The sequence below is a fragment of the Triturus cristatus genome, chromosome 11 (assembly GCF_964204655.1).
Source record: "Triturus cristatus chromosome 11, aTriCri1.1, whole genome shotgun sequence".
In the NCBI taxonomy this organism is placed as follows: domain Eukaryota; kingdom Metazoa; phylum Chordata; class Amphibia; order Caudata; family Salamandridae; genus Triturus; species Triturus cristatus.
The window spans coordinates 874,591,745-874,611,202 of record NC_140594.1 but is presented as its reverse complement, the minus strand read 5'-3'; the positions used below and the strand labels follow the sequence as shown (position 1 = coordinate 874,611,202).

At 44.1% G+C, this 19,458-nt stretch overlaps 1 protein-coding gene across 1 annotated transcript in view; it reads right to left on the bottom strand.

Moving 5' to 3' along the window:
• The window catches only part of RARRES1 (retinoic acid receptor responder 1), a 59,636-nt gene extending 43,353 nt beyond the window's left edge, over nt 1–16,283 (bottom strand). Inside the window, exon 1 of the mRNA XM_085634739.1 lies at nt 15,952–16,283. Within this exon, the coding sequence (XP_085490865.1) occupies nt 15,952–16,173 (222 nt within the window). The 5' untranslated portion in view covers nt 16,174–16,283. The remainder of the gene's footprint in view (nt 1–15,951) is intronic.
• Nucleotides 16,284–19,458: the final 3,175 nt, after the last annotated feature.

Sequence of the window (19,458 nt, the reverse complement as noted above, 5' to 3'; positions counted from 1 at the left end):
TTCTCTTCGTTTTTGCTTTTTCCATGTGTGCTGCCTTGTGCAGCACACATGAAAAAAGCAAAATGCCATGGTTTGTTCATGTACTGGAAGGTGTCCCTTTCTGTACATGAAAAACCTTTTCAAAAATGTCATTTTGTAACTTTGATGTGTGCTGCACGAAGCAGCACACATGAAAGTTACAAAATGGTAGTTTAGGATTATGAGCTGTACTTAAACAACCCTCCCCAGCACACAGACACCCTTGCACTCTGGTGCAAGGATGTCTGCGTTGGTGCTAAGTCGTGAAACTTAGCGCCATCGCAGGGGGAAACGCAAGGCTGCACCACATTCTTGAGAATAGGGTGCAGCCTTGCGTTTCCGAAATGGCGGTGAGAGACATTAAGCCAAGGAGGCTAACGCCTCTCACCGCCACTTCCTTAAGAATATCCCCCTATGTTTTTGTTTTGGAGTGACCTCCATGTTTTGCACAGAAGTTGTCTTTTTTCAATGGTGCCTCCCAGTTCAATGGGAATAAATAGTTCCTGCAAGTGACAACCTTCCTGCATACAACGCTGAAGCTTTTTCACAATTCTCTGATAGCAGCTGAATATTTCTGAAAGATGCTCCATTTCTCCTTTAGTTTAGCTGCCTCTATTTTCTCCTTTATGAGTGAACTAAAAATCCACCTTTTGCCTTTGATTTTGGGTTAAAGCTTTATTTATTCTCTGTGGTGTTGAAGGGAGTAATTTGATATTTTTAAGGACTGAATATGTGTGAAATCGAGCTGTGAATACAGTTTGCATAAGATGACTATGATTTTTGTTTGATGTGTTTTTAGTATGTCTTTAACTTTGTCTACACCATTACAAAGGTGCACGGTACTCTGTACTCTACCCATTGCTAGGCTTGCATTTATTGAAAAACTTAAAAGAAAATTAGTGGGCCCTATTCACAAACTCATTTTGCAGTGAATGCTTCTGTTGTACTCTCTTACATACTGATACATGCCCTTGATATTTGTCTACAAAACAAATACAATTTGAATAAAGTGGGAATATACATATTCAATTAGTAAAAACAGAAAATATTGTACCCGCTTTGCACTTTTACTAATAGGAGGTTTGATGTTGTAGGCCGATTCACAAAGGCATGTAAGAGTAGGTAAAACAGCACTACTTCCCATTCTCATCAATTATTTTTCTGCATTATTATAAATGAAGTAAATGGATGCCCCTGGGTATACGGAAAGATGCCTTTCACAGAATATTACCACTGTCAGGAAATGCGGATGGAACTTTCACATTCAGTAGGAATGCCAGGCTAGAGGATGGGGGCTGTAAAAGTTACCACTCACCTTAAAGTGTGTAATGATGTGTTAATATTATAATTCTTTTTTTTTATTTGATATGTTGAGTTCTATGATTCATTTGTTAAACAAAATAAATGAATGATACATTGGAATAACAGCGGTCCTGAAAAAGTAAGGACAACAGAGTTATTCCTTACATTAATAGCAAAACCCATAAAAGTAATCTAGATACATACAGAACATTTTAGTAACTCTAACCCTTTTGATAGTCTATACTTTTTCTACAGCTTGAGTCAGACATCATGCAATCTGATATCCATCTCTGAAAAATCTAATAATAGTGTTTCCATAAATAAAGTTATGTGCATCATTACAGAAATCAAACAGTTAGATTAAAAAAATCAGACATCTTACAAAGTACTCTGAACATTAGCTCGCAAGGCACTGCCATTTGCGAGCATTTTTTCCCACAAAAATGATCATATGGACATTAAAGTCCCATTTTAACTTGTTGGGGCCGACTGGCATTAATGCATCTGTCTTGTAGTGCCATGAAGGAAACATAAAACAACGGCTATAAATAATAAAACTACTTTATTCGTTCTCTCCACTAGTTTATCTCAAGTACTTGATTTGTAAAACAGCATGGGGCAAAGTTACAAGCCGCTATCGCCACCGGAACGTCACTTTTTTCGACGCTCCTGTATCGTAGCGCCATTTGATATATTTACAAGGTGGTTCTAAGCCACTTAGCGTGGCTTAAAGCCACCTTATAAATATGCCCCTTTACGCCACAGTCCTCTGCGGCAACGGGGCGAGCAATTGGTGTTGCTGTGGGCGTTACACCGCCACACCCTTTGCTTTTTGCTGCTGTCCCAGATTTAGAGGGCTGCCGCAGTGTCAAAAACAAACACAATGGAATGACAGGCATTAGAATGGCGATATGAGGAGAAATTATTTATTTCTCCTCGTTTTTTGCTCTTTCCCTGTGAGCTGCATTCTGCAGCACACATAGAAAGAGCAAATCGTCATTATTGATTGTGTATGTGCAGGAAGGTGTCCCTTCTTGCACATAACCAATCACCCCTGCAGCGCAGGCACCTTTGACATGGCGGCTGGGTGCCTTTACTGGTGCCAGGCAGCCTTTTTTTTTTTACCTCAGTCAGCAAGAATTCCCCTTTGGGTGGATTAATTCACCAGGAGTCACACATACATACACTCATACATTAAACAATATATATATATCTTTATTACTAGAACAAAAACCCTTTCCACCATACAAGGTACAAGTTATAAAAAAATACCAGTATTTTATTCAGTGTTAATGAAACATATAAAAAGGTTAAAAACACTATTTCATAAAAATCATACACATATTATAGACACCTCACAACTTAATACATTACAGGGAGAAATTGCAAGAAAAATAATTTCTAATCATCAAAACAGGCAAATACTTCAGACAGAATTCATAGATTATATTGACATTTGGACTTTGTGTAAATCAATTATAACAATAGTAACAAATGTCTTTCCCAGTCTACAGTATGCCCGTTGACAAAGAAGCGTCGACGCGTTTCGGTGGGTCTTACTGTTTGAACACCACCTTCATCAGGACTAAAGGCGATGTCTCCCAAATCACAATTAAAATCTTTTCTGGACCCAGGGATATCTGTGATCGTCCTTCTGTGATCAAGTCACAGGGGGTTATGAAGCCTCCTTCTTAGCAAATCACCCTACTCAAATTTCTGAAATGTTCTCCAAAAATAATGTCACTCATATCAAAGGGATATCAATAGGTACTCATCTCCAAGATATCAATAGGTGAGACTGGTATGAATTCCTTTCTTGTTTGTTCCCCGAGTGTATTTAAAATACCGGCTCCTGATACTCTTTAATGTAAACTATGAAGTTAAAAACGAGATCCCTGAAGGGTTATAATTATAGAAAAGCCTCCTTTGCTGGATCTTAAAACCGCTCGGGAAACAGATACGGGGTAAACGTGCCTCTGCATTCGGGAATCTTTTTTACGCCAGCACTAGGGGAAACACAGGGGTGTGCCATATTCTTGTGAATACGGAGCATCTCTGCATTATCAAAATGTCAAAGCGCTGTGCTACCAAAATTGGTGCCGCTCCATGCGCCAACATTTCTTTGTAAACATGCCGCTATGTTCTTGGCCCTTAGATTTGCTCAGAAGCCCCCAACCAGCGCTAACGAAGCCCGGGGTGCAGAATTCCAAAGCTTTGTATTCTTGATTTCACTTCATTATTCACCTGTCTCTACCTCACTCTACTTTGTTCTTCATTATCCTTGCTTTCTCCTTTTGTTCCAGCTTTTCCATCTTTCTCTTCCCCATTCTTTACGCTGTTTGTGGTTTTCTCTCTCTTGCTATAGATCAGAGAGTGTTAAAGAAAAAGTAAGTGCTGGTTCTCAAAACTGAGTGCCCGTGGGCCCCACCTGCAACCACTAGCTCGAATTAAGTCCTGGGTATCTCCCACCATTTTGCCCCTTCCACATCTGAGCCTAGCTTGCTATAGTTTATTGTTCACATTCTGTCCATCACACAGGTACATCTTACAACCTATATCGCCTTTTTATTTTGCTCACTTCCTGTCCAGTCAGGAAGTGGCGTCCAGTGCCTGACGTCTTCTGACCCTGCCTGAGTGCCCTGTAATCCCTGAATATGCCGCAAACATCGCCTTTTCAAAAAATACCCAGGCAAAATTTCAGTAGGGCAGCTATTTAGTTTGTGTGGGTCCCCAGTAAACTAATATCCTCTTAGAGAGCGCTTTAGATTTTTTTAGAATGCCATAATTTTGTCTGAATATGATAGCCTATTCTTGTCAAACTGTATTACTATACATTAATAGCAAAATTCTGAAGCAAGCACTTTAAGTACCATTTGTTTATTTAGGGGACTATAGGAGTGAACATGATTCTTAAGCTGTTAGACTGCCTTTTTATTTTATTTTATTTCTTTAGCTTAAACCTACCCAAAGGAGAGGTGTTGAGGCCTTTTACATGTCACTAGGGGGAATAGAGGCAAAAAAAACAGGGAGAAAAGCGATGCAATTAAGGAAAAATAAAGTGTAATAAGTAGTACCGATTGTCAAAGTAATGGTAAATGGTGAATGTAAAGGTACCCGTCTGCTCAAAGCTACATCCATTGATTAGTTTTTATTTTTAACAGTTAATGAGGCGAGTAGCATACTACGGATATAATGCAGTATATTTTGTAAAAGGCAGCACATTTCTGTAAGCATGCTCTATAGCCTTTTAAAAGTTTGAGAGATTTCCAATTTCACAAACATTGAAGTATTTAGGGAATATGATCTTTGGGTACATTTTATCCTGAAAACTGAGACGCCCAATCTCCTGGAGTTAAAATAATTCTTGCCCTTTTCACCAAGCCACAGCATTCAGTGGAAAACAAAGACCAGCACAGGAAGCTGCATTCTCAGCATTGCAACATAATGAGTGGAATGAAAGGAGCTGCCATCCAATGAGTTCTTCATGAATGATAGATTGAAATGCAGGAACTGGATCCGCACCAAAGGCTGGAGAGCTTCAGGTCGCAAGAGATTGTGTAATATCCAAAACACACAGGGCCAGATTTACCAATATTTGACGCAACGCAGCAAGATAACTCTCTGCGCTGTGTCAAATGGAGAGAGCAGGAATGTGCCAAATTTACTAACACATACATCCTGCTCTCTGTCTGTGCTGGTACAGTGTGTGCTGCCTAGCACCAACCCAGGCACCTCTGCGTCATGGTGCAAGGGTGCCTGCGTTGTCAGCAGGACCCCACCAAAAACAATCCTTAGAGGCATTTTCCTTTTTCTAAGTGTGCTGCAGCTCCCTTAGAAAGAGGAAAAAACAATGCAAAATAAAGCTATTTCTCCTCAGTGCGCTTCTGTCAGGAAGGGATTACATTTTGGTGCATTCCCAGGTTTACTTGTCTTGGTAAATCTTGAAATGCTCCAAAAAGCATGGGTGGATGTGGGGGAACACTCACGATCCACCCATGTAACATGTTACAGGCACAAGGCAACGCAAGGCGGTGACTTGCTGAGGCGCTACTAGAGCCAAATTTCAGGGGGCGGCTAAGAGAAGATTTCAGGAGGGGGGCTAATTCTTCCAGCAATAGGCAGAGAGGAGATGCAGGGGCTCTAAGAAGGGGTGAAAAAACAACAAAGCTTCATTAACAAGCAAATGGTCTTTTAACCCGTTGAGTGCTCCTGTCGGCCAACGGCCGTCGCGAGCACTACCTCAGTAGTGCTGCGCACGTCCGATGGCCGACGCGGCCCCACCCACTCTTTCAAACCGCCGCACCGTGGCGGAATGTCCACTGCGGTAAAGGGGTTAAAGACCTGTGAAGTACTCGGGTGCGGCTGTGTGTGTGCCCGGGAAGCTGTCTCAGCCCGGGCTGCCACACACGACGGGGGGGCTGAAGCCCTTTGAGCCCAATTGGCATTGCGTGCCTGGTGACTTGCGTTGCCTTATTTACTCTAGATTTACCAAGCCATGCAGGCCAGCTTTGTGTGGCTTTGTAAATCTGACTTAAGGATTGTGTTGCCTTGTGTCACCTTGCAATCGTTCAGTAAATCTGGACTACAGCGACTTCTTCTTCACAAATTACACTTGGAAATTAGTGCAGGAAATACCCCCCAGTTTGTAATTCTAACCCCTGCACAAACAGGAGTTTCTTCTCTTCTAATGCTATTGCTGAATCATTATGCTCTTAAGTAGATCTTGCATGTCAATGGATGATGAACGCTTTTATATCTAAAATGTGCACTCAGTCATCAGACACCCAGCACCGTTTACATAAAATACACCTTTTTTCACAGTAGTCTCATTAAAAAAAAAAATCAGGGCTCAAATGTGAACCTGTCCTTAACTTGGCTGCCCCATTGCATTCATTTTCAGAAGGAAAACCTGACCCCAACAGGGCTGGACTGGGAACCCAAAGCAGCCCTGGCAATTTTCTCGGACCAGACCCTGCATGGTGCAAAGTGAGCTAGTCTGACCACTACAAGGGGAGTTTCTTTATGGAGGGGTGCAAATGTGAAGCACAGGCCGGCTTCAGGAGGTTGGAAATGGAAGTGAGTGAACTATGCTTGCTTGCTGCTTTTGTTACTGGGGAGCGTTATTGCAGCACCGCTGCCAAACTAGCCCCCAATAAAAAAAAATGGCCGTACCCTTACAGGCACCAGGGGAAACGCCCAATGCCCATACCACCAGTCCCGCCCTGGACCTCAACATGGCTGCTCTAAAGTCTTGAGACTTGCAAGACTTAGAGTGTTAACTTTCCCTTCCCCCTCCTCATTTCCTCTTGCCAGTCTCTGCCCCCGCACTCCCTCCTCCTCTTCACTTGTAAATTTTATCTGCCCCTGCTCTCTCCTCCCTGCCCCTAAGGACTCATCTGCACCCCTGTGTTTTCTCTCTTCTCTTTCCATTCCTTTCACTTCTTTTCTCCTTATTTCTCCTGCTGAATTATCTTTCACTCCCTCCTTCCTGCCCAGCTCCTACCTCTGCTCTTCTCCTCTTGCCACCGGAATCTCCGCAAGAGCATGAAGGCCGTCCTTACAGATATGGCATACTCAGGCATGAAACAATCATTGCAAGGGGATTTACATTCTCGTGTGCGTGCACTAGTGATTAAAAGCCATTAGAGGCTTGGGAGGCAACAGAATTTAACGATATAACACCTACTATAACCCCGTTCTGGGGAAGTTCCTTTTTTATTAAAAGTTCCTACTTTTAAAATACATTCTCATTCAAGCTCCAGAAAACATGCGTCTTTTAGGTCGAGCCTAGCCAGTGCATGTGCTGCTCTGCTAGGCATGCTATCTTCAGGTAGGGACTTGAAGCTCCGCCTACTCTACACCCATATTTTTCCTTGGCTTGTGTAATTGTCCACTCTAAACTGCGGCTGTTCATTGGTCAATAGGCTTAGTAGTACCTCCTTAGTATTGCCTTGTCTCATTTTGTAACCTCCCATACCGACACCTCAGTTAAGTGTGTAGTTACTCAGTATGCTTTAATTACAGCCTCCGAGCACTATTTTCTCAAATAGCTCTGTCCTGCCTGCTGTTGCAGGCAGGACACGCTCTCTCCTAATGCTTTTTTTTTATTTAGCGTGAACGCATTTGCAATGCAAGAGGTCTTGCATTCGCGAGAGTTTAAGTTATTGGCATTGTAAATGACAATGCCTTTTATTTATCGGTTTTAAAAACAAAACACATCAATAAAAGACATTTATTTATCTGTTTTTAAAAAAAACACATATATGAAAGTTATTGTCATTTACAATGCCAATAGCTCAAACTGTGGTATATGTGAGACCAATTGCATTGCAAATGCTTGTTTAAGGATATCTGATTTTCTGACTGAGGCCACAACATCCCACCCTGTACTGACCACACCTTAACGACAATCTCAAGCCTTAACATTCAGCTTTGTAACTTGTGAAAAGATACACCATTACTTTAAACACATGAATATTTACAAGTTACACTGTGTGTTTATCATGCGGTTTGAGAACATTTTCACAGCTTAGTGAGCTGACCCCTTAATTAAGGGTGGTAACTCATTGAAATGTTAAATTTCCAACTTTTAGGAGCCAGGTTTCATACTTTTATTTTAGTTTTGACCATATTGTACATATACAGTACCCAATAACCTAGGTCAAGCAAGGTGAATTAATTACAACAAAGAAATGCAAAGGAATAGAGAGGGAAGAGAGCGAGAGGGCTGGAAGGAAGAGTGAAATGAAGGGCATATGAAAATAAGGAAGAAACTGTGATGAGAAAGAAGGGTAAAAACGACGAAAGGATGGATGCAAGGGTGAATGGACTGATGGATGTAAGGATTAAACAATAGTTGCATGAGTGAGAGAAATAATGTGGCTGGAATAATAAAAGTCTGGATGAATGGGTGAATGGATGAATGGTTGCCTGGATCGAGGTGCAGAAGGGTGGATTGCTGGATTGATGAAAGGAGGGTGAATTGGTGGATGGATGAAGAAGAGTGGATGAATGAATGGATGGGTGGGTAAAAGGATGTATGAATGTTTGGGAGTGTGAATGGAAGGATGGATGGATGGAAAACCAATAATGAAAGGGTAGATGGATGGAATGGTGAAAGAATGGATCAAAGTATGAAAAGATGGATAGCTGGAGGTATACATGAAAGACTTAAAGATGAACGGAAAGGGTTAATAAGGGACCTCGTCTAGAGTCTGCAGGGCTTACTCTCTTGGCTCACCCAACGGCATTCGAGGTATGGATCAAAGTGGGGGGGGTATTTTAATTTGCTGGCGACGCCCTTAAATGTCAGGGTGAGTTTACAAAGCACTATTTATATACAAATATCATGCCAGAGGCACAAGTTCCACTGTGCGTGATAACTATGCACCCACAGTCCTTTCCAAGCTTACCCTTACATTCTTGATGTGTAAAACAAAACACCCACACTGTATATAGACAGCAAGCTAAACCACCCATCTGTCGAAACATGGTGGGAAATGGCAAAGCCAGTGGGTTTGCCTTTAATATACTTTTGCATGCAAGCATTGTTTAAGCATGCAAGTCTTCGTAAGCGTTCTCACATCATCCTGCCTTAAAGAAAGTCCTATTGGCTTTGAGAATGTTTGCTCCTAGCTTACTTCACATTCGGCACTAAGCAGTGCTTAATTTCAGCCTGTGGTTTCTGGTACTCTGCACCAGTGCTTAATTGTCAACACCAACGCTTGTGACAGTCTGCTACAAGTTAGCGCTGTCTGACATGACCACAGCAACAACAGCCATTTATTAATTCAGTATACATTAAAAATGACTATTACCTGCCACCCAAGCCATTGTTAGTGGCCATTCTTATAGCTTTGGAGGCCTGGAATAGTCTGAAGTGTCACACTTGTAGGAGTGTGATGGTTAGTAGTTTTGTAAATACTGTAATTGGCAGCACTGTCAGGGGCAATGCGGGGTGGAAGCTACAGCGGCCTTCTGACAAGAGCCCTAGCACTTGTTTTTTTACACAAATTAAAGCACTGGCACTAAGAGCTCCTCAAACCAATCTATCTTCACTTTATAAAATATTTCTGTTCCTTTCAAATAACCAAGTAGACTAATCAAAGCACTATCCCGTTGTAGAAATCTAAACATACATTGGAAGTTCACCTGCAGCTATGACCTAAAAGCGTGTTTACTTTTCAGTGGGTATTTTTTATTTGCAAGTCTATCCTTCTACCCTTAACTTACTTCCATGTAAGCATAGCCATGTAACTGTGCTCTAAATATCGATTTATAAGTATCTTATTTCATTTTATATTAATGTTCATAATTTCCTAAAGAATGACTGCACGTAAGAGGTGTTAGTGAGCTTTGGTGGTTGTGTAAAGCCAGATGAAGACCACCAGGCGTAGTCAAAATAAAGTCGAAGCTTTACTTTATTGTGCAATGTAAAAGAGCCTCCTGCAAAGCAGGTAAAACCAACACCGCCTTTAGTTGCATATCGAAATCATCAACTCAAGAACGCTAGTTAACCAGGATTCGAGCATGACATCAGAACAGGCGAACAAAGGCATGAGACACCAAAAGGCCATATTTTAGAAATGTATTAGGATAAAAAAAAAAACGTTATTTGAATATCAGACGTATTAATAAAAGTACAGAAAATACAATAAAATAGGTAAGATAAAATAAGTTTAAAAAACCCACAATAAAACAGTTAAAAGTTCCAATCCTCAACAGCCACATTCGAAATAGTACTTTCCATAATTACAACAAAACGAGGCCATAATTTATAAATGCATTAGAAGTAATACCACCAGTAGTAATGACACCATCAGTACATTACAACCGCTTTGCAGCAAACTAGGAGAATGAAAAGTTTTTGAACAGCAATAACTAAGAACAGACTCTATAGTAGATACTGAGGTTCAGGAGATCTTCAGAAGGTCTGATTAGTCTGGGTGGAGATGGAAAAGAGCACTTTTATTAGTTGCCTTACTGCTAAGAGTTGCTATTCACTTCATATTTGTGGAGGCAAATGTCCAAAGGTTAGTTGCAGCCTCAGACAAGAGTGCTTCAAATCTTGAATGTTTTAAATTTAGGAGTTTACAACTGGAGTGAGTATGTGCGCCCATGGCCCTGCTGTCTACCATGAGTCATAAGCAGGACGGCCAAATACGAAGAGGGGGCTCAGATGGTCCACTTTTTTGCGTGAGACGACAAATTTGAAATATTATTTTTTCTTCCGTCGATAGCCAGTTTTTAAGTCTCTCTGGATCAGAGAGACGTGGTCATGCCAGTCCAGGCAGCAGAGAAATGAAGCATGAAAATGGGACATGGCGAAAACCTCCATGCCACATTTCCAGACATGAAATTAAATATAATAATCCAGTAACCACTAGTGCTCTCATTCTTGATTCTGGCAGAAACAGCTATAGTTGACTCACGGGAGCTTAGACCACCAATATATGGATAACGCAGCACTAGGTCACCCCCCTCAACCACGGGTTGTTGTGGTGTCACTCACATGTTGATTACCCCACTCTAGAGTACCTGATCGTTTTAATTGTCATTCATGATGCATGGAGAATTTGCCATGCACCAGGATGAACCCAATCCGTTGGTGCATGAGATGGGTGAGAAGGTGGATTATTGGTTGGAGGGCATGTGAAAAAACAGAGCACAATAAAAGTCCCAACCCAATTTATAAAAATAGAGTAAAATTTAATAAACAAAAACATAAAAACACCAAAATTCTGCTGCAAGGAACCAGAGAAATTATTTTTAGAACTTTAAAGTAAAAAAAGCACCTAATAGCGCAACGCGCCAGTCACGGTCATCTACTCACGCTAGACCAGGTCCAATTAAAAAGTTAAGGCCTAGCGGTCAGATAGAGGGACTGGGTTTGTCCCAGTGGAAAGTTTACCTTCTGACTAAGAAGATTTTCTGGAGAAAAGTTCTCATCAGTGGGTCGGTGGCGGGTTTAGGCTGCAAGATGGATCCGATGGAGGGCTTGACAATGGCAGCCAAATAAACTGCAGGTCCTGAGTGGGAGTCTTGATGCCAGCAGTAAACTTGGCATGCTTATCGTTAATGGCCAGAAAGCTCAGTGCGAGCAAAGTCTGGATTTTGTGCCCAGGAAGGTCTCGATGGAGTTTGGATGCTGTTCAATGTTGGCATCAGTAATGTCCCTCTATGTTCATACATAGAAACTGTTCTAGAAGTCGAAATTCTTTCAGTGAGGAAAACCTGCCTGTGGAGTCCAACCGACAATCCAACATGGCTGTGGCATCATTCCCAGTCTCAGCTGGTTCTCTGGAGGGAATGTTCTCATGAAGTTTCTAAGTGTCCAGTTTTGCAGGTTTTAGGATCAGAGGAGTACAGTCTAATATCAGCCAGTGGACCATAACCTTGTGAGCACCACTTGGGGTTTAGCACTCATTCTCCCAGAGGACACCAGAAGGGTCCAGGGAAAATCCAGTAGCAACTGCTCAGCTGGGCTCTTGGAAAAAGTAGGGTAGTTGCAGTTTGTGTGGCCTTGCGGCTTAACTGTTCTTTGTCCTGTGTACAAGTGGGAGAAGGCCTGGCCCTTGGGGTCTCTTTCCACAATATCATTCACTTTGGAGGAAACCCCTCCAAAAAATGTCCCCACCTACTCCATCAAGCATGCTGGTAGAATGCAGTTACGGACATTGCGGTGATGCCAAATGGTTTACTCTAATTGGATAGGGACATTTTATCTTGCAGTACGATTACAAACAGGAGTCTCAAATAATGTTAAGAGCTGCAATTGACGGCACACGCTTGGTGGACTTTGAGATTTCACAATACTTGAGTGGATGGCAAAAGAAAGAAATGAGGAATCAGCCACAAACTTGATACACATGTTTGGAGAAGTCCCACAGCATGAGTTTAACAGGCATAGCCCTGATGAAGTTCTGATGACAGAACGAAATGCATTAGCTGAGCAGATTTTGCAATAAAGTCTACGATTTGTTAAATGCGGAGAAGACTTTTTACTGGTTATTGATTTGGAATCTTACAAGAGGGATTGCCCCATGTGAATGATATTGTTGAAGGAGACTAATACATAACAATAGAAACACTTATGGTATGCTTCCTTCGCATATTTGGTATTTTCTTTAGTTTATTTGGTCATTTAGGCAACATGACCTGTGTATGGTTAAGCACCCACAACTGAATGAGTACTGTTGGCTGTGCATGGCTATTAGCATGGTTGCAATGTTTGGGCATTCAGAATTTCGCCAAAATAAAATCAGCATATCGGTCGTGACTCTGCTCCAATGGGAACAGTCCAGTCTGAACTCCCAGGATAGGTCCTTCCTGAACCTAACACAAGCAACCAAAGACCAGTTTTCCCCTTATTAGGGCTGGACTGTTCCCATCGGAGCAGGGTCAGTTTCAGGGGTAAGGTAGATTTTAGGGCTCAAGGGGAGTTGGGGTTGTTTATAAGGCAGGGGCCGGATTTTATGGCTCAGGGCGGGGAGAGGGTAGTTTTAGGTATTAGGGGTGGTGGTAGTTTATAGGGCTCGGGGGATTGGGTTGTTTATCGGGCAGGGGCTGGCGTTTTAGGGCTCAGGGTGGAGGGGCTGAGGTGTGAGCTTTACCACACATCCCTTTACCAATCATACCTTTACCACGGAATTGCGTGGTAAATGCATGGTTGGTAAAGGAATGCGTCGTTCAGGAGCATTCATAGTTTGGGATGCATTGTAGAGGCACACGTGGTTTAGCCATGCGTGCATCGGTCATATAAGCACCCCACAGTAATAACAGGGACTGAGATTAATCCAAGCATTCCATCCATCACTTCTTTGTATACTCCAGGGGGGAAAGGACATCAGAAGTTGGTGTCCACCTTGTGGCATTATTATAGTATTTACTGGGCTGTTCTAACACATAATAAGGTCAGAAATGTTTTCCTCTCAAGGGCAGGAGTAAATATCAATCCACAACAAGCAAAATTAGTATGGACAAACATATATTTGCTAATCTTTTACACATCCATAAATGTACCACATTACATTTAAGGGTTGGTAGCTGCCTGCGATTCGGAGTATTTGTGGAAATCTGTTACTTTTGCAGCTTCCAAAGAGTATTCCTGCATCCTAATTCACTAAAAGATTTGTAAATTTACTCCCATCCATTTTCTTACCGAGCCGCTTGCCAGGGTGGTGATGGCTCTCGGCTCTCAATATGAGAGCTGGCAGCGCGACTTTGGGCTGGGGGTGAGGGGGGGGGGATGGTACAGAAGGTGGCAGAGGTTGGTGGTAGGTGGCCTGGTCATTTTTTTCCAGTTTAGGCGTTGGGGGTTGTGTTTGCAGAAGGTGTAGGAGTATATTTTTATATCTGGATTTGGAAAGAAGAGGCGTTTTCAGAGGGTGGGAGGCACGAGGAGGCGAGGTAATCGCATGTAACTACGTAACTATGCTCTGAAACTGTGTAACTTTGTAACTATGTAACTTGTAACTATGGTCTGAAACTCATGTAAAGCGCTCTGATACCTCCGGGTCTAGCCAGCGCTATATAAAACTTTTCAAATAAATAAATAAATATGTTTTTTTTAATTTGGGGTAGGAGCGGGTATCTCGAGGGTTGTGCAGTGGGAGTAAAGAGGCCCAGTTTCTAAGTTTTTCCTTTTACACATTACATATAGCTCCCTCAATGCTCCTCTCCCCTGTGTATATGTTGAGAGCAGGGTCAGGTGAATAGGGGGGGACCATATAGAACAAAAGACTATAGACTGGGGGAAATCTGAACAACGGTGATGTTTTTCACTTTGGGGTTACTGGCATCAGAGATGACGTGAACTTTGCTCTCGTTGCCTATTTGATGTCACTCATAACCCCTTGGTGAAGAACATCCCCAACATTCATTCACACGTCATCCAGCTACAATTCCATATGTATACTACTGAATTTTGTGCAACAAAACCACCCAAACATGATGTGTGAACAACCACAAAACAACAGGCTTCAGGGCACTCACATACACAAAACGAGTAATGCATGTGAAATAGATTCCGGAATACCAGATTTACACTGAAATTGGCCTGTCGTAAATTGAGTGAAAATGAGTGTGAAGTGCACCAAACAATCTAAAACCCGCGTGCTGTGTGTCAATGAAGGAATGACGTGTACAGGGAAAGAAGGCCAGTAGAAAGAAAGAAACTGCGTGAAAAATGTATGGCATGAAATGTTCGCTTTAAACCTGAGCGTACATAAGTTACACAAGTTCAGTGTACCCATAGGTGTGAAAGCAGAAGTAGGCCCCCGTCAACTTCTTTAGCAGGGCCTAGTTTTCTGTCACCCGTTAAATGCTTAAGAGGTGTCATAAAACCAATACATACACGGGACTCATTTCCAAAACTGTATATAACCATTAGACGAAACGTGCATTGTATGCGAGTGTACCCCTTTCTTCGCTTTGCTCCCTATGCTCGTACACCAAGAGTTGCTCAGGAGACATTTGAACTGCGTTTGCGTCACGAATCACGAGCGCCTTGTTACACACATTCAGAGTGACCTCTATGAGAGAGATTCCAATCTCCCTGTATGTGCCCGGCTGTGAGTCTGGCTAAATGTCCTTCCGCACTTTCCTTGTGATGCGGATACTTTAGAATGTTAGGTGACTGGTACTGGTAGCTCCTACACATGAATGCTCCCGCTTCTGGGCGCCGAACACGCTGCACGCTGGAGGCTTGTGTGTAAATGTAAATTGATACTTGTATAGCGCACTAGTGTGCTTGGAGAGGCTTCCCGAAGAGGACTTGTGGGCAACAAAACTCTCACAAAATCAAACTTGCAAGCGGGAAAAAGCTCCATGATGCACACTTGTGAGCAAGGGGCTGTCTAAAGCGGACTTGTGAACAGGGATAGTCTCCTTAAAGTTAGTGGACCTATGTGTAGTGAAGACTCCCTTAGTGCGTGCGGGTGATGAAAGCTTTCTAAAGCCGATATTTGCATAGACTAAAAAACAGACTCAAATGGGAGTCGGAAAGGTTCACTAACAAGGAACTGTGATCAGGTTAGTAGTGGTTCTTAGAGCAGAGCTCTCAGCGGCGTCTCCTAAAGCGCTTGGAGCGGAGAAAGGCGCTTTAAAGTGGATACGCGCCCGGGGAAAGCCTGGCGAACGCTTCCCTGCGCGCAGGGAAAGGGGCCGTGGCGGGTACTAGTGAACGGGGAAAGGCTCCACGAAGCGGACCTGTGAGAAATGCTTCCTTCAGCATACATGGGAAAGGCTTCCTAAAGCGGATATGTGCTCAGGGGTAAAGTAGACCCGTGAGAAGGGAAAGTTTCCTTGAAGTGAGAAGGGAAAGTTTCCTTAAAGTGAGAAGAAAGCAGCAGAAAAAATATGTTGTGGGAGGGACGCCAGAAAGTACTTTCAGAGCCTGGAAACTCGCCGAAAGTGAAGATTGGGGGAGAGAATGCCTCTCTAAATGGACCAGTGCGGATGGACAGCCGCCAGAAGCAGAGCCGTAGGCGAGGGACTGTCTCCAGAAGAGGACCCGGGACGAGGGGCATCGTCAGAGACTTTGCTCCGCACCTAGGAGACACGCATAGCTGAGCATCACTGTCGCCCTAGTGAGTCCACCCCTCCCCCCCGGTCAGCAGGTGCACACCTTACCTTCACCGTGGCCTTGGTGACCTCCCCCAGGGTCACCAGGTTGTTGGGCGACGCGGCCAGATAGTTGAGATAGTGGACGGCCACCCTGGCCGTCTGCCGGGCATGTCTGTGAGAAGTGGGGATGTCCAGAACTGAGTCCGACTTGAGGGGGAACGGCAGTAACCCAGCGGCAGACAGGGACAGGAGACCGCAGAGGGCGGAGAGGCAGAGGTACCCCTGCATGGCTGGGCGCAGGGTCGCTGTGGCAAGGTGCGGAGTGTATACCAGAAGAGAGACGTCCGTAAGCTGCTGCCGACCTCACTTCTCAGACAGACTCTTCGGGAGCCCTGCGAGAGTTCGCTGCTCTTATGCAACAGAGCATACACACGGCCCTCCGGCCCTCCTCCGGCCCGCCTCCCGAGGTGGCTGTCACTACCAAGAAACGGCCCTCTTCGCCCACCCTATTGGCATTACCTCGCTTACTTCACACATGCCGCGGCGCTTTGCACTTTGACGTAGCACGATCTACATGTAACGTTACTCGTCCTTTATAAACTGTAGCATCCCGTGACAACAGGGCTTTACGTGGGCTGGGTCCTGCCGGGGCTCAGCACCGGCAGTTCTAAATAGCAGGTGCCGAGACGGGTCCCTATCGGGCTAGCCAATTTGCGCTCACCCTCTGTGTAAAAAACAAAGGGGCAGATTTATAACGGACTTGCGCCACTTTAACGCCGCCGTTGCGTCACTTGTGTGACGCAGCGGCGGCTTAAACCCAGCGCCATGTTGCGCCCCATTTACAACGTGATGCATCTAGGGAGATGCGTCACGTTGTAAAGCTTGCACCTCATGTGGGCGTACCTGAACAGGGGGGGGGGGCGTTCCGGCGCAGGAACGCCTCCGAAAAGTGGCTGAGTGAAATCTACAAGATTTCACTCAGTCACTATTCCGGCCATGCTGCGTCAAAACCCTGCGCCTGCTTGAAGCAGGCGTAAGGATTGACGTAGTATTGTAACAATAGGGCACCCCCGAGCCTTGCTGGAGCTGCGTTGCGCTTGCGACGCAACTCCAGCAATGCGCCAACCTTCCGCCATCAGATGCGTCACGCATCTGTTTATCCTAGCGCCACGATGCTCTGCATTGTAAATGCGGCGCATCTATTGTGGCGCAAGGGTAAACTTTTGTGACGCATCTTTCCTGGCGCATCCCTGCTGATTTGCAGGGATGCGCCAGGAAACATAAATCTGCCCCAAAAAATCTAAACTCTGCAGCAGTGCCGCTCTTCACTACCTTTAAGGTACCTTCAAAGAGACTCGTTAGTTCTTTCACGGTCTCATCATGTCAGTACTGAAGCATTTTCAATGTCATACACAACGAAGCCGTAGTTGGTGCTTATTTATTATAGGCACCTAACAGCCATTGAAAAAGCCAGCCGTCCTGCCTTGTCGTAGGTGTAACGCTACTTGTTGTATTATATATCTGGATAAAATGACATAAGCAGCAAAATACCAGTCGGGTGGCACACAATGCTAAGCACAGATTATTAGCTTATGTGTTTTTAAGCCATGCCCTTAATTGCAATGGCTACACCCCTTTGAGCGACCCCCAATTTTTGATCCCTGCCGGAGACCATTTCAAGGAGCGTAGCCATCGTCGGTGCAGCAGGTGCATTGGCACTGGCGCCCAAAGTGGAGTGTGGCTCAGTCACTGCTCTCCAACTATGTCTTTCGCCACACAGCGGGGGGCAGAGGTGCTCATATTCTTTGCTGTCAATGGGGCCGATCAGGGGCGCAACTAGACCCGAACTTCGGGTGTGGGGGGGCTAACACTCCCAGCCAGGGCTGGCCCCAGCACTGGTCGCACACTGTGCGACAGTCTTTTTTGGCGCCCCTCCCCATTTCCTCCTTCTCCATGAATTCCCTCACTACCCCTCACCAACAATGCACCTCATCTCTCTATAACACCTTCCTGACAAACATTTCATTTTTTCATAGCGCTACTCAGAGTTTACTCACACTCAGTTTTGTGATCTGCATGGTACACATTCTTTGTAGCAGGCACCTTAACCGTCTGCGCTATATGGGTCGCAGGAGTGCCCATGTGAGTACACGGTGAGCAATGTAACAGTGTGAGAGTAGGGTAGGAGGACTGACTGCAGAGTGAGTGAGGTGACCATATGAATTTGGGTGCAGATGTAAGTGCAGAGTGGGACAAATTAATGTATAGTTAGTGATGGGCTTGTTTGAGTGATATTGAAGATTGAGCAGTGAGGGGGACAGGTGAGTGAAGTGTCAATGAGTGCAGGGTCAGTAGTGTGCTCATGTGACTGCAGGGTGAGGTACAGGGTGAACAGCACAAGTGCATTGTGAGTGCAAAGTGATCGCTGTGAGTGCAGGGTGAGCATGAAAGTGAAGGGGGAGAATGAGGAGTGAGTTGTCTGAATGCAGGGTGCATTCCTGGACACTTGAAGTAACTCAGCATTTTAGCATAGGGTTTCAGATAGAAGTTAAACTATTGCTATTATGCAGGGCTTTAAGTGGGACGGAAAAACTGGGGTGCCTCTCAAAGGGGTGTGGGCAATATAATTAAGGGCGTGGCTTATAACATTTATGCAAAAAATCTGTGCTCAGCATAATGTGCCGCCCAACTGGCATTTCGCTGCTTCTGTTATTGCCTCCGCACAAGTAACATTACACCTACAACAAGCCAGGACTATTGGCTTTGTCAAAGGTTGTTCTTTGCATAAGATAAATATACTACATGCATACCGACAACTATGGCTTCATTGTATATAAGGTTGAAAATGCGTTAGTTCTTGTGCAGGAGGTTGTGGCGTAATGGCTAGCGCAACCAACTTTGGAGTAGAGGAAGCAGGTTTGAGTCTCAGCATCGGCTCAACATCCTGTGTTTCTGGGCAAATCACTTAATCGTCCGTGCCTACCAAAAACTAAATGAAGATGTCCTTGTTGGTGCTCATGTGAAGCACTTTGAGTTTAGCAATACAGAACTGAAAAAAAATAAAAGTTACATCAAAACAGCAAACTGCTGCAGAGTTAAGATTTTTTTCCATTCTGAGTGTGAGGGTGAAAATGGAGAGCCCGATAGGGAATCGTCCCAGCGCATGCTGTTAAGAACTGCCGGTGCTGAGCATAGCAAAGTGCTGCAGAGTTAAGATTTTTTTTCCATTCTGAGTGTGAGGGTGAAAATGGAGAGCCCGATAGGGAATCGTCTCAGCGCATGCTGTTAAGAACTGCCAGTGCTGAGCACCGGCAGGATCTGCTATTATGGCATTAATCAGGGATTGAGGGTGGAGGAAATGATTAATGTGCTGATCGTGCAAGAAACTTCCAGTCTTATGATTAGGGGTGTTAGCTCATTATTTTGATGTCCCAGATGGTACAAAAATAAGCAGTCACCTGAAGCTATATTTTCAGCACTTATCTGTGCATACTTCGAACAGCAAATATAGATAGAAAGCACTTTTAATTGTATTCTAGGGCTGCCTGAATGATCCATGACTGATAATTAAAG